This window comes from Pipistrellus hanaki, assembly GCF_964339955.1.
Source record: "Pipistrellus hanaki genome assembly, chromosome: 3".
Classification (NCBI taxonomy): domain Eukaryota; kingdom Metazoa; phylum Chordata; class Mammalia; order Chiroptera; family Vespertilionidae; genus Pipistrellus; species Pipistrellus hanaki.
This window is the reverse complement of record NC_140505.1, coordinates 35,787,143-35,803,229: the sequence shown is the minus strand read 5'-3', so window position 1 is coordinate 35,803,229 and position 16,087 is coordinate 35,787,143. Positions and strand designations below refer to the sequence as shown.

Genomic DNA, 16,087 nt, shown 5'->3' with positions numbered 1-16,087 from the left:
GTATTCAGGAAATTTCCTTTTCAGAAACACAATCGTAAGAGAAAAGAACAAATCCTGTCAGTTATTTAAATGTTTCCAAGAATCTGATGTTTGGCCTTAAGTACGTAAAACACCTACTGAGTGAGGGCGTTGTCATTGATCCTCTGAATCCTGCCCAGCGGGTGGACAGACGTGCTGGTAGGCCCTCAAAGCACCCATTCCCTCGTCAGCGAGTGACCCACAGGAACAAATCTGCTCCTTGTGCCTCCGCTGCCCTGCCAGAGATCAAAAACTATAACATTGTCCCACTGAGGCTGTGAGAACAAGCAATGCATGAGAACAAAGAAAATAGTACAAGTGAGAAGAGCCACGAACCTGCAGAATCCAGAGCTCCACAGACAAATCTGAGCATGGTGGTTATTACCGGCATTGAAAAAAATCCACACAGCTGGCCAGTGTGTCTCAGTGGTTAAGCATTGACCTCTGAACCAGGAGGTCACGGTTTGATTCCCTGTCAGGGCACATGCCCGGATTGCAGGGCACAGAGGATCATGCAGGAGGCAGCCGATCAATGATTTTCTCTCATCATTGATGTTTCTACTCTCTCTCCCTCACCCTTCTTCTCTGAAATGAATAAAAATGTATTTTAAGAAAAAAGAGAAAGTCACCACAAGCCTTTACTTTTTAAAAAGTTGCATGCAAAGTGTACCTCAAAGCCGCACTACTACATCATAAAGTTAACAAGAAATGTGAAAGGTATAGGCAGCTGTGCCATGAGGAGCATCTTCCCAGCCCCGTGAACTTGGATTTGACGCCCCTCAGAGGCCATGAGGATGCCTGGCAAAGTTCCCACAAAAACCCAAGGCCTATCACAGGCAGCTGAGGACAATCCATCAGGAGCAGGTAGGGGAAGGGCAAAAGAAAAGAGTTGGAGAGTGGGGAAGGGGAATGGATAGGGCTATGGCAGCAAGAAATCCAAACTCAAGGACTGGGCAAACCCAAGCGAAGAGGCAGAAAGTAAGCCCCTTCTTTCCACTTGGGTTTTCTCTTCCCAGAGCATTTTCATTGCATTTTGTTGAATGATAAAGACTGAAAACACAAAATAAAAATATCATAAGCCTCCCTATCTCACAACATATTCAAAAATAAACACTCAGAATATACATGGGCCTACATGCTAGAGTAGAAATAGAGCACTTAAACAAAAACATAGCTGTCCATCTTTGTGACCTTGGGTTAGGCCGTGGTCTCAAACAGCGGTAACGAAAGTGTGAGAGGCACCTCGCCGACACCAGAGAAGTTTACTGGACAGCTCCCTGCGTCCGAGGAGGGCTGTTCCCAACCTGAGCCTCCCTCCTCATATAAATGAATTTATACCAGAAACCTTGGCTGAGTTGTGAAAAGCCAACTTATTAAAGCAATTAAATCTATACATCTTCTTCTAATCTGAAGAATGAGTTGGGTGGGGGTACGAGGCATTATATACCCTCCTGTCTATAGGCTTCAAAATTTGCTTGCTGAATATTTTGGTACAGATTAATTCTTCTGGTCCCTTCTTGTTACTTTGTTGTGGCCTTCCCAGAATTCATGAGAAGAACCTGGCAATTGGATCTTGCCAAGCCTTGAGACTACTGCTTTTCTCTTTAGAGAGTAAAACTGCCTTTTTCCCCCTTTCTTTCTCTCTTTCTTTCTTTCTTTCTTTCTTTCTTTCTTTCTTTCTTTCTTTCTTTCTTTCTTTCTTTCTTTCTTTCCTTCCTTCCTTCTTTCTTTCTTTCTTTCTTTCTTTCTTTTTAAATATATATTTTTTAATTGATTTTTTTTACAGGAAGGAAGAGAGAGAGAGAGCTAGAAACGTCGATGAGAGAGAAACACCGACCAGCTGCCTCTTGCACACCCCCTACCGGGGATGTGCCCGCAACCAAGGTGCATGCCCTTGACCGGAATCCAACCTGGGACCTTTCAGTCCGCAGACCGACGCTCTACCACTGAGCCAAACCGGTTTTGGCTCTTTCTTTCTTGCTTTCTTGCTTTCTTGCTTTCTCCTTTCCCCTTCCCTTTCTGCATTCTCTCCTTAGGGAGGTGTGTGTGTTTTTTTTACCATTGGCTGGGGAAGATAATGGCTTGTTAGTTACAAGATGGCTGCAAATTGCCCACACTGTTTTAAACTTTCCTGCCTCAGTTTCCCGATTCCTTCTGTCCTGGAATCCTGTAATAAAAGCACAAGCAACAAAAGAAAGCAATAGATAAATTGGACTTTAGCGAAACTATAACTTTAGTGCTTCATAGACCACCATCAGGAAAGTGAAATAACAACCTACAGAAGGGGAGGAAATATTTGAGAATCATATATCTGATATCCGGAATATATAAAAGGCACTCACAACTCAACAAAAACAAACAACCCATTTTTTTTTAATGGGCAAAGGACTAGAATAGACATTTCTCCAAAGAATGTGGACAGCATCATCAGTCATTAGAGAAGGGCAAATCAAAATCACAATAAAATACATGTCACGCCCACTAGGATGGCTGTTATCTTTGATAACAAGTAAATAAATAAAATAGAAAATAACGGGTTATTAAGGATGTGAAGAAATTGGAAAACTGGTACATTGCTGATGGAAATGTAAAATTATGCAACCAAATTGTGGAAAACAGTATGGCAATTTCTCAAAAAAGTTGAACATAGAATTACTATATGGCTCAACAATTCTACTCCTAGATATATTTCCAAAGAATTAAAAACAGATTCTAAAAGCCACTTGTATGCTGCATATAAGCATTATTCATAATAACTGAAAGGTAGAAACAATTCAAATGTCCATTAATGGATGAATGGGTTTTAAAAAATGGATATATATATATATATATATATATAGGCTGAGTTGTGTGTGTGTGTGTGTGTGTGTGTGTGTATACATACACTAGAGGCCTGGTGCATGAAATTCATGCATGGTGGGGGGGTTGTCCCTCAGCCCAGCCTGCACCCTTTCCAATCTGAGACATCCCTCTCACAATCCAAGACTGCTGGTTCCCAACTGCTCGCCTGCCTGCCTTCCTGATTGCCCCTAACAGCTTCTGCCTGCCAGCCTGATCATGTCCTAACCACTCCCCTGCCAGCCTGATTGATGCCTAATTGCTCCTCTGCCAGCCTGGTCACCCCTAACTGCCCTCCCCTGTTGGCCATCTTGTGTCTACATGGGGGCAACCAGCTTTGACCACATGGGGGCGGCTATCTTGTGTGTTGGAGTGACAGTCAATTTGCATATTATTCTTTTATTAGATAGGATTAGATAGAGTAGAGGCCTTGATGCATGGGTGGGGGCTGGCTGGTTTGCCCTGAAGGGTGTCCTGGATCAGGGAGGGGTTCCCTTGGGACATGGGGTGGCCTGGGTGAGGGGCCTATGGTGGTTTGAAGGCTGGCCATACCCCACAGTGGCCCAAGTGGAGGCCCTGGTATCTGGGATTTATTTATCTTCTATAATTGAAACTTTGTGGCCTAGAGTAGAGGCCAAGGCAGGCCAGGGCAGGAGAAAAGCTTGGCTTCCTCCATCACCAGGGGCAACTCAAGCCTCTTTCCTGCTCTCTCTGTGGCCACAGCCAGCTTGGTTGGGTTAATTTTCATACTTGCTCCTGATTGGCTGGCAGGCATGGCTTGTGGGTGTGGTGGAAGTACAGTCAATTTGCATACTACTCTTTTATTAAATAGGATTATTAACCATAACAAGGAATAAAATTTGGATACATGCTACAACATGAATGGACCTTAAAATACTATGATATTAAGTGGGGGGTTAAACAAAACAAATATTGTATGATTTTACTTATATGAAATAACTGGAATAAATGCATAGATACAGAAAGTAGATTAGAGGCTACCAGGGCTAGGGGTTAAGAAGGAATGAGAAATTTTTTCGAAAATGGTTATAGAATTTTGGTTTGGGGTGATGAAAAACTTTTGAAATTAAATAATGGTGATTGTTGCATCACTCTGTGAATGTAATTAAGACCCCTAAGGTATACTCAAAATTGTTACAGTGGAAAATGATATATGTATTTAATCATAATGTTTTTTACATAGTCATTTTTCCAACGAAGATATATAAAAATGACACATGAAAAGAGACTAAACATCATTAGTCATCAGGGAAATAAAAACCAGAGTGAGCATAGTGAGAGACACTTCACACCCACTAGGATGGCTATTGTCAAAAAGATCGTAACAAATGTTGGTGAGCTGTAGAGCTCATCCATCAATTCATTTAATTTTTTTTTAATTACAGTTGATATTCAATACCATTTTATATTTCTTTCAAGTGTATTAATTTACTTTTTAAGTTCGTTTCATATTAAGTTGTGAAAGAAGCAGTACACTTCTCCTTAAATACATTGTGTGCTTATCATTAACATTTGTACACCATTCTCTTTGTCTTTTGAGGTAAAATTTATATACAATGAAATGCTCAAATTTTAAGTGTGTATTCTATGAAATTTTTCAAAATTATAGGCCTGTTTAATAAGTTAAAGCCATTATTTTAATGTCTTTTAAAAACATTTTAATTGCTCATAAACCTTAAAAATAATTTTTATAGATTTATTATATTTTAGTTGTTTTTTTTAATAGAAATTTTTCTTTTTTCATTAAATATCTGAGGGGCAAAAATGGCAATTACATATTATGAGCCATCCATTTATATACATCCTGTGCCTTCTTAGTTTTTTAATGAAAACTGATTGGGCATTTTACTATAAACTTATATATTAATGTTTCTTTCATAATAAACACATCAGAAACTTTGCTCTATCAAAATCTATGTTTTTAAAGTAATCATGTAATATTACATGGAATGCAATAATTTGTGAGATGCATTAAGTGCATTTTTCACCTGTTTTTTTTGTTTTGTTTTGTTTTTATTGATTATGGTCTCACATAATTGTCCTTATTCCCCCATTCCCATCCCAAACCCCTCCCTAGATATGCCCCCCCCCCCCCAATCCCCGTTGTCCATGGCCACTGGCTAGGCCCATATGTATGCACACAAGTCCTTTGGTTGATCTCTTCCCCTTACCCCCATCCTCTCTTACTTTCCCTCTGAGATTTGAGAGTCTGATCTCTGGTTCTCTTTCTCTGGGTCTGTTTATGTTGTTCATTATTTCCTCTAGATGTGTGAGATCATGTGATCCAAGAAATACCCTTGTAAGAATCTAAACTGCAACAAGCCATAATGGTTATGCTGAGAGACAAATGAATCAGTCTGTAATGAGTTCCTTTCTGGGCCAACGGTTCTATTGAGTCCCAGTTTCAATGCCAGATAGTTCCTTATGTGTATATGCCAGCCATGATATTTCAGATCTGGTTGGTGGACAAATGGTAATGCAGGTCCGCCCGTCTCTGGTTTGGTCCTGGGCATCCTTCAGCAACACACAGCTGCTGTCTGCTGGTATGCTGAGGCGTCGTCAGCATCTTCCATCTCTGAATTGTGTCTCTTCTGTCTTCATGGCTGGAGCGCTTCTGTCTATTCCTCTCTGTTATAGGATTCCAGATGGTCTCGGAGTTGTTTTCTGAAAATATACAAACATATTCCCGACCAAAAGTTAATAAAGGGATATTTTCTTTAAATTTGATTTGGGGTTCTTTTCCATTTTCCCCCCCAAAATGATTTTCCCCTGGCTTGTTTTGTCACTATGTGTGTATTTTCATGGGTATCTTGCTATTAGTGTTTCGAATGAAGGTTAATTTTCTAAAGCACAAATTTTTTAGATGTAAATTATTCTCAGGATATTTTTCCTTACATGATATTCTTCCACTGTCACCCCCTTTTTTACTTTAAATAATAGGAAACTTTTGGAAATTTTATACTGTAGTCTTAATAGCTTTTACATTTTAACTTCTTTGCGCTACACTATGACTGCTTTAGGTTCATAACATGTTGTGCAATTTTACCAGGGGACACTCTGCCAATAAGAATTTTTGTTAATCACCTGTTTTAACTGTTGTAAAATACATATAACAAAAGTTACCATCTTAACCATTTTTATGTACATTGTTCAGTGGTTATTAAATATGCCCATATTGCTGTGTAACCATCATCACTATCCATCTCCATAACTCTTTTTATCTTGTAAAACTGAAATGCTATACCCATCCTAATATATAAAAACCCAGGGGCCGTCACTACCAAAACAATCGATTGTATGACCAAACAGCAGGCTGCGTGGGGTGACCAGGCTGGCTGGGGGGAAGTTGAGGTCGACCAGACTAGTGGGAGGGGGGCAGTTGGGGGTAACCAGACGGGCATGGGGAAAAATAAATGTTAACCAGGCTGACGGAGGGAGGAGGGGGGGAAGTTAGGGGCAACCAGGCCAGCAGAGGGGTTAGTGAGGGATGATGAAATGAATGAACAGCAGGCTGCATGGGGCAGCCAGGCCAGTAGGGGGGGCAATGAGGGGCAACCAAATTACCTAACAGCAGGCTGCGTGGGGTGACCAGGCTGGCAGGGGGGACAGTGAGGGGCAACCAGGCCAGTAGGGGGAGGGCAGTGGGGGGCGATTAGGCCAGCGGGGGGGGGGGAGCATGAGGGGTGATCAGGCCGGCATGTGGAGGTGGTTAGGGGTGATCAGGCTGGCAGAGGGGGCAGTTAGGGGCGATCAGGCAGGCAGGTGAGCAGTTAGGAGCCAGTGATCCCGGGTTGTGAGAGGCATGTCTGACTGCTAGTTTAGGCCTGATCCCTGGGTTCAGGGCTAACCCAGCAATTGAACATCCCCTAAAGTAGGGGTGTCGAACTCAATCAGAGAAGGGGCCAAAATCTAAAATCCAGCCTAAATCGCGGGCCGAATGGTTTACTGAACAGTCATAAACTGACAATGTCATAAACTGACAGCGGAGTGCAGTGATGACAGCGCGGTGCGGGCCACATTGTAAGGCCTGGCAGGCTGGATTTGGCCCTCGGGCCTTGTGTTTGACACATGTGCCCTAAAGAGTCGGAGAGGGTGCAGGCTGGGCTGAGGGAACCCCCCACTCCATGTACGAATTTTGTGCACTGGGCCTCTACATATATAAAAGCCTAAGCGACTGGCTGACCGGCCAGTAGCTATGACGTGAACTGACAACCAGGGGGCTCACTGCAGGAGTGGAACCACAGGCATGGAAACATGGAATAGACTGATGAATCTAAGGGGTAGGGCAGGAAGAGATTAGCCAAAGATCTTATATGCCTACTAAAGGCCTGGTGCACAGATTCATGCACTGGTGGGGCCCATCAGCCTGGCCTGTGGGAATTGGGCCAAAACTGTCTCTCCAACATCTCCTGAGGGGTCCCAGATTGTGAGAAGGCCAACTGCATAAAGCCCCTCCCTCTGGCCAGTTCCGCCCCCAATTCACCCCCTTATCCCGATAAGGGTGGGCTGGCTGGACCCCACTCATGCACGAATTTGTGCACTGGCCTCTATAATCTACATATATAAAAGGCTAAGTGACCAATAGTCTGACTGTCTGACTGACCAACCGGGTACATATGACACACACTGGCAATTTAAAAATAAATGTGGACTCGTGCATACGCGATACATATAAATTTCTCGCTGGCACCATTTACCCGTGTTTTAATTTTATAATATTGTAATGTACATACTATTTTGACATGTAATTTTTTGCACTAATGCAATTACCACATGAATCTTTCTTCTAATTAATTTCCTTTAGATGTGCACAAATGCATGCACCGGGCCACTAGTATATATAATATATATATAAAAGCTTAAGTGACCGCCAACCAGCCAGTAGCTATGATGCACACTGACCAGCAGGGGGCAGACACTCAACACAGGAACTGCCAAGCTGCAGTCACTTGGCAGTGGCAGTTCTTGGGTGACACACCCAGAAGCAGAGAGGAGGGAGCTCAGTTCCAGGGTGGATCATCCAAGAACCCCCCTCTTGCAATCCGGGACCCCTCAGGTGATGGTGGAGAGCCAGTTTTGGCCCAGTCCCCATAGGCCAGGCCAAGGGACCCCACCATTGCACGAATCCGTATACTGGGCCTCTAGTTAAACAATAACTGCCCATTCTTTCCCCCTCCCCCAGCCCCTGGCAATCACCATTCTACTTTCTGTCTTTATAATTTTGACTAAGGACCTCGTATAAGTGGAATCATATAGTATTTGTCTTTCTGTGACTGGCTTATTTTACTTAGCATAATGTCTTTAATGTTTATCCATGTTGTAGTATATGTCAGAATTTCCTTCCTTTAGAAAGCTGAATAATATTTCAATTATAAAATAAAACACATTTTGTTTATCCATTTTTCTATGAATGGATACTTTGGTTTCTTCTACATTTTAGTCGTGAATAATACTGGTATAAATGGGTGTACAAATCCCTTTGAAACCCTGTCTTTAATTCTGTTGGTTATGTATCCAAAAATGAAACTGCTAGGTGATACGGTAATCCTATTTTTAAATTTTTGAGGAACCACCATCCTGTTTTCTATAGGGGCTGTACCATTTTACATTCCCACCAATAGTGCACAAGAGTTCCAATTTCTCCACATCCTCACCAACCCTTTTATTTTGTTTTTGTAGTTGTGTTTTTTTTGTTTTTGTTTTTTAATTATAGCCATCTTGATGGGTGTGGTGGTATCTCATTGTAGTTTTTATTTTTGTCTCCCTAATGATCAGTGATACTGGGCATCTTTTCATCCGGGTACTGGCCATTTGTATATCTATCTTATTTGAAAAAATATCTATTCAAGTCCTTTGCCCAATTCTTAATTTTATTTTTTGTTGTTGTTGTTGACTTTTAGGAGTTATGTATGTGTACTAGATATTATTTATCTGATATGTGATCTGCAACTATTTTCTCCCATTTTATGGGTTGCCTTTTATAAATTTTAAAAAATTTTAATGTTTCATAAAGTCCAATTTATTTATTTTTTCTTTTGTTGACTGTGCCTGCACTGTTACTAATGAATGCAATTTCAAACCAGTTAACTCATGGTATGTTCAATGGTTTTGTAGATTTTATGTTTTCAAAAACAGGCAACCCAAGATTTGTTTTTCATGTGAAAAATTCAATGGGATAAAAAACTCAACACTATCATCTTGCCTAAAGAAACACTACCAGGTTGTAATAATTAATGAGAATTTATTTGCCTTTATTTTTCAAGCAGTCACTACAAGTCTCTGTGATTATAATAAATTTTATACATTTATAAGAAAAACACAAAAATATAATTTACTTAGTTATGACATTTTTATGTCAGAAGCACTTCTGTTTTTTTAATATAAATGTATGAAAATAAGTTAAAGGAGATCTTAAATGGAATGATTCTCTCAGAATTTATTTCAAACATTCTCAAATTTAAAAAAAAAAAATTATATTGATCCTGATATACAGCCCTTCTGCCAAAAATTTGTTCCACTCCATGCCTGTGACATCATTTTAGGAATTAGATAAAATGGGAATGAGATGAGCCGGACCAATTCAGAAAAGATAGAATTCACTATCATTTTGGATTCGCAGCGTGGCAGCGTGCCTTTTGCGGGATGAAAATATTAATTACACATTTTTTAAAAATCACAAGTGTTATGCATCTCCCTGGAGTCTAGAAAGTCTTTGGTATTTCTTAATCACCAAATCTAGGTCCGGCTGCACAGCTTTCTTTCTCATTGCTCCTGTTGCATCCGGGTAGTCTTTGCGATTTCCTCTGAAAATGACTATACATTAACAAACAAGGTTTCAGTGTGTGCATTTGTGGGGGGGGGGGGGGGGGGGGAGGGAAGGGGGGTGGAAGGGAAAGGTATTAATTCAGATGTTATGAAACTGTGATAATGCTATTATTTAAGGCACTTATTTGGGTCTGTTTATACTTTGTAGTTTTATAAATAAGCCCAAGGGGCCCCTCCCGGTTGTCACAATCCTCCTTGAATCTGAATCCGGTCTGTCTCTTCCTATCCGACGGTAGAATTGATGCGGCTCTAATCCCTGGAAGTTTGGAACTAATGAACTGACTGCTGAGCTGCCGCCACGGAGCTTGGTCCCAAACTATACTGTACTTCACACTCGATTTATTCTCCAGATGGCGAGACTGTGCCACCCCGCCGCGAGGGACCACCTCTTCCACTGGAGTGTAAAAGTGGACGGATGTTGTTTTCTTTGCAGATTTGATCATTCTGAGCTAGAAACTCGCGAGGATGATTAGTTATTAGCTTTAATGGGTGCCAATTGAACCAACTGCACGCATATTTTCTCCTTTAATTTCGGAGTCCGCAGGTCCCGGGGATGGTTGATTTACCCGCTTTCTTACGTCACCGGAGCGTGCCTGTTCCCCAGGTGACAGGGACCCGGGCCCTGAAATCACCGCACGCCTTGGTTCCTGGCCCAGACACAGGCCCATAATACGGTGGCTTATGTAGAAGGACAAGTTCATTAGCCTCCGGCCCGCTGCACCGAGCAGCCCTTGGCACGGAATATCGATTGATTGCGGGAACTTTGCTGGCACCCCCTTTTCCCACCAGGGCCCTGGGGAGGTTCGGACCCGGGCCAGCTTTCCCCTCCGTGGCCTCCGCAGGGCCCACCTGGAATCAGACCCGCTGCAGAGCACACGGTGCTGATGAGTCTGCAGAGACCGGATGTAACTGCTGCTAAAGGCCTTCGCTCCATTATCCCCACCTTTCCAGGTTGTCAGTTCTTGGGGGAACAAGTTCATCCCACACGAGAAGCGCTCACCAAAGCCATCCTGTCGTGTTAGCACGCTTAGAACGCAGTTCCATCTAAACCTCATTTTGAACAACCCGTTTTGCTACCAGAATTTGACATCCCCCTACCCCAGCCCCCCCAAAAAAGATCTTTTGTGAGTGGCCTCTTTTTTTACTTTCGTTTTCACTTCCTTCTTCCTCCAGGCGCACTCAGCTCCCGATAATCTCAGCAGATCACCTAGCCAGCGTTTCTCGGGAGATGGGGGCTGCTGGGCTGTGCTTTGCTAATCCCCTAACAAGACAGAAATGAAAGGATGTCAGGGGCCAAACAGGAGCGGAGAAAAAGAGAGAAACGTGAAAGGGAGTGAGGAAATGGAGATGAGAGAGAGAGAGAGATGTTAGCAAGAAGTTAGAGAGAGGGGAGGAGGGGAGAGAGGGAAAATCAGGGAGCGAAATGAACCCAATTTCTTTCTTTTCTCAACCGGGTGGGCTGGGGTTCTCTCTAGCTGAACACCCGGAACTAAACTTAATTGTTCTTAGAAACTGCCTTCCTCTCACCCGACAGATGGCATGGGTATGTTTGCTAGTACAGTAACATATTTCACCATTGAAGTACCAAAAAGGAAAAAAAAAAAATCAACATGCTTGTTGGTTGGTGTGAATTCCATGATTGGATATTTTGGGATACATGGCAGAGGGATGCACACTTAGTTTATGTAAATTGCAGCAAGCAACAGCCTGTTAATAAGGGTGTTGTGTGGCAATATACCTCCAAAGCCATCTTTTTATGTTTTGTTTTGGAAAGGTACAGAATGATGAAGTGGAAAGAGCTCGGGTTTAATTCTGAGCCAGAAGTAGGAGGGAAAAAAATTTCTAATAAAATGCTGATTATTTGCTGCTCGTTATTATTGTATAACAGGAAAAGTACTAATCAGATTATGCCTAAAGTTGGAATTAGGTACTTCGTTGGCAGCCAATTTCACAAGGGCAGCATTTTACTAAGTAAACCGGAATGTGCTGAAACCATGGCAATCTGACTGGAGATAAAAATCGCCAACGGGTTTAGAACATGAGCTTTGAACAAACAGTCCCCCTTTCAAATCCAAGTGCAACGGCAAAACACCAAACAAGGTTACCTCTTGTTTGACACCAGCGTTAACAGTGTAGGAAGTTGATGCTGCCAGTGATCCTGTGTCCTTGAGCGCACAGGCAGAGCAAAGCAGAGAACGGAGGTGAAGATTCCAATAGCTCTGGTTTTCAGATGCATTTCAGCCTAAATGATCTAGTGAGTTCCCTCCCATTCCCCACTCATTGTCCCAACAGACCCTTCACAAGCTCGACCTGCTATGGAAAGAAATCCTGCAAGTCGAGATGTGTATGAGCCGCAGCAATCCTGAGTTTGTGGTTGGTTGTGCAGGCTACACGGAGCACAGCACATTGTAGGTTCCCTGAGGCCGGGGATCTCAATGCATGCACTGCCCAAGAGCTGGAAGCATTTCTCTCACCAGCTCTAGACAGCCTTGGCACCATGGCGTTGAGTTAACGTCTGCTTTTCGCCTTCAGGATCTTTGTATTTAGTGGCTGTACCAGGAGGGCATGGTGGAGGAGTGGGTGCGTTTTACAGCCGTGGAATGGCCAACAGCATGGTGTGGAACCAGGCCACTGTGTCTGTGTCACCCTCACCTTAGCTCGTGGGAGCGCTCTCTTGCTTTTGCCTAAGCGAGGTCTAATTATTGGCCATCGGAGCTCTGTAAATCAGGACTCCACGGGGCCGTCTCAAACTGTCCTACATGCTCTGTTTCCATCTGACCTGACAACTCTAAGCTACCGTTTCCTCACACTGTTTAACTCGGACCACATTTCAAAGCCTTCCCTGCTTCCACGGGGTCGTAGGCCCACTTCCGTCTGGTTTAAATCTACTGTCCTGGCTTGTCTTGTTCATTAGAATTAGATTCAATATCAGCTCAAACCATTCTTTTTTTTTTTTTCTTTTGTCACCATTTCGGTTTTGCTACTTTCCTAGATAAGGATTGCTGCGCACATGGCTGCATATTGTTAAAACTTTTCTTTTTAAACCACATTCATCAGCAGTGAGAAGCTTTAAAGTTTTATTAGTATCATAAAATCTCTTCCCAAATGAAACTACTTTTGATACGTGTTCATTCTGACAATGAGAATTAGTTGAGGGCTGTTGGCAAGTTGGAGGAATTTGTTTTTGAAACTGAAATAGGCAGGAAGTAATGACCTCAAAGTACTTTTCTTTCAACCCCAACCCCCACCCCCTCAATCACTCCTTTCCCGGCTCCCCTCACCTTCATCACCTCCAACTCAAAGCCAATCAATAACACGTTTGGTTTCATATAGGTTTGCCGAGGACAATTCAGACACGGAGGCAGGCTTTCAACCTTTCCGTTTTCCTTAACTGGAGCAAAGACTGTCAAATCAAAGGAAAAACATGTATATTTCCCTCCACTCCATGAAGGGGTTTCTCGGTGATATTACAGTCTTCCTTTTGAATAAGTTGGAGCTTTTTTGTAGTGTGGAATGTCAGTTTCCTCTGAGTGCCTTCCTAATTAAGTGTCAAGATTCAACTCCATTGCAAAAAAAAAATATTTTTTAAAAAGTGAGTAAAAAAGCATGAAGCATATGGAAAAAGAAAAACAATTTTTTGCCCCTAATGTGACTACACTGACAGATGAGATTGCCATTATCCATATTATCTAGCTTCTCATATTTATTTAATTATTTATTTAAAAAAAAATTTAAATATATATTTTATTGATTTTTTACAGAGAGGAAGAGAGAGGGATAGAGAGTCAGAAACATCGATGAGAGAGAAACATTGACCAGCTGCCTCCTGCACACCCCCTACTGGGGACATGCCTGCAACCAAGGTACATGCCCTTGACCGGAATCGAACCTGGGACCATTCAGTCCGCAGGCAGATGCTCTATCCACTGAGCCAAAATGGTTTCGGCATAGCTTCTCATGTTTATTAAATGAGAGATAGCAGATAGAAGACCAAATAGCACATAGTAGAACTATGCCTTGTACCAGGTAAATACTCAATAAATGCTACCTATTAATTAATTTACTTTTGCAATTGAGATGTTAATGAGCAAAACGATACTACTATTTAGAAGTATGCTAGTATACACAACAGTGACCATCACTTATGTTCCAAGTCACCATGAATGAAGTCTGAAAATCAGTCTATCAGATCGGATGACTTACTTCAAATACCATTTACTAGTAGTTGGTAGACAGGAAAGTTGTAGATATAGTAATGGTGCTCAGGCCTGAATCTACATAAGTTTCACAGACAGCTGGGTTGTTTCTTCTCGGTCAATATACTCAGGAGATTCATTTTCTCAACACTTACAGAATGAAGCTCGATTAAGAATAGTAAAAACTCTTGAAGACTTTGATCTGGGCCCAACCGAAAAGTGTGTGAGAATCAACGCGGTGTCCAGTGGCCTGGCTGAAGAAGACCTGGAGGCCGTCCTGCAGTCCCGGGTCCTTCCTTCCAGCATAATGCTACCCAAGGTGGAAGGTCCCGAGGAAATCCAGTGGGTGAGTAGCTAATGCTTTGCTTTAATCAAAGATTCAAGACTGGCTAAGAAGGAGTAGCAGAAATGAAGCATTTGGGTGCTGCCAGTTTGGAAAATACATGCACAGAGCAGAAAGGGAATTCAGAAAAAGGAGTGAGCCCAAGCGACCATATTCTTCACCCACAGAGAACGCCCTGGCTTTGCCCCACGTGTCCTAATGGGATAACTCTACTCCTGAAATGACGCCTCTGCTCCCTCACCAGATTTGTGGACTGGACAGCACAGGGTCCTCAGTAGGCCTTACAGAGCAGTCCTTGGAAACTACCGTGTTTCCCCAAAAATAAGACATCCTCCGAAAATAAGACCTAGCGCTTGGAAAAATAAGACATCCCCTGAAAATAAGACCTAGCGCATCTTTGGGAGCAAAAATTAATATAAGACACTGTCTTATTTTCGGGGAAACAGGGTAGCTTGCCTGCGAATTGGATAGCTTCTTGCACCCTGCCAGGCCCCAACCCTCCACCTGGGAGAACAGGGCCGTAAGAGGGCCTTCCCCAGCCAGACTCGTTGGAAGACAGCATAGACAGAGACAGCACATGAGCCACAAATGAAAAAATGAACCTGGAGGAGGAGAGGTAAGGGTCACTCTATAGGGCAAGCGGAGGAGTAAACAGGAAGCTTTTAACCAGTGGTTTTAATTAGCACAGATATTATTTCCTGAACAGTTCTCTAGTTCCTCCTTTTTAAATTGCTGACAGGTGTGTTTGTGTTTCATGACAGACTTTTCGACCAATAAAAACCTGGCATGTCAAATTACTTAAGAAAACTTTGAAATGGGCCTAATTATACTATGATTGTTTTCATTGTTAAAATGGGGCAGGGGATGGGGGGGGGGGGATATTTTACTTAAGGGGTGCTATGATTCTGCAGATCTCTGCTGAATAAAATAACATTCCATTGTGCCACTCCAGGGCAGAGGGCCTGTGACACGTCAATGCTGAACCTGTGGTGAGGGCGTGTGGACAGTGGTGATTCTGATGCCACATCTGGGATTACTCTAAGGCTGCGGCGGCAACGGTAGCAAATACACTGCGTGGTTGTAACACCCGGGGAAACCGGTCCGCTTTAAATGCACATCGGTGCGCTGGGCCTGTGCTTTCCAAAGCCGTGGCTGCCTGCCACGTGTGGTACCCAGAACTTGAAATGTGGCAAGCCTAAATTGAGATGTCCTGGAAGTGTAAAGTACACATGGGATTTTGAAGATTTTTATAGTCCCCGGACCTCTTACATGTTGAAATGATCATATTTAGGCCGCATTGGCTTTTCATGATGTTGATTGCTTCATTTTACTCTTTTAATGCAGCTTCTGTAGAATTCAGAATTGCATAGGCAGCTGCCATCACTCTTCAGCTGGACAGCTCCATGTTGGTGCTTCTGAGCCAGGTGTTCAAGGACTCCCTCCTCTTTCCTCTCTGCCCTGGAGCTCTCCGCCCCAAGGTCAACTCTGAGGCCGGGAGATGCTGGTTACACTGGGTTAATATCGTCAAGGGCTTCTACCCTTGAAGGTGTCTTCCATTGATTGAAATGGAATCCAGAGTCACTGTTCCCTTTCGGTCTCATAGTTCATGTCTATTTATCACCGTTATTACCCTCGTTTGAGGGGAGAGGACCCACCCCAGCCTTCAGTCCCAGCTTCTGTTCCCTGTTTTAAATCCCTGGATGTGAGGAACGTACCGAAATCTAAATAGGATTTCTAGTTAACAGAAGTCTTTTTGGGCTGTTTATTTTTTCCTCTCCGTTTGTATTTATGTGAAGCATAAAATCCAGAGCCTGATGCACAACTGAAAGATGGGCTTCCTTGTTTT

General features: G+C 42.8%; 2 protein-coding genes across 7 annotated transcripts in view; one reads left to right on the top strand and one right to left on the bottom strand.

The window, feature by feature from the left end:
- CLYBL (citramalyl-CoA lyase) overlaps positions 1-16,087 on the top strand; it is a 220,658-nt gene that overhangs the window by 172,802 nt on the left and 31,769 nt on the right. For all 6 annotated transcript variants that reach the window (XM_084880294.1, XM_084880293.1, XM_084880292.1 and 3 more), the window contains exon 3: positions 14,056-14,244. In XM_084880294.1, coding sequence (XP_084736420.1) covers positions 14,056-14,244 — 189 coding nt within the window. The remainder of the gene's footprint in view (positions 1-14,055; positions 14,245-16,087) is intronic.
- LOC311620708 (histone-lysine N-methyltransferase SETMAR-like) overlaps positions 1,900-16,087 on the bottom strand; it is a 190,090-nt gene continuing 175,902 nt past the window's right edge. The window contains exon 2 of the mRNA XM_084880290.1: positions 1,900-1,986. The gene's annotated coding sequence lies outside the window, so the exon portion shown is untranslated. The remainder of the gene's footprint in view (positions 1,987-16,087) is intronic.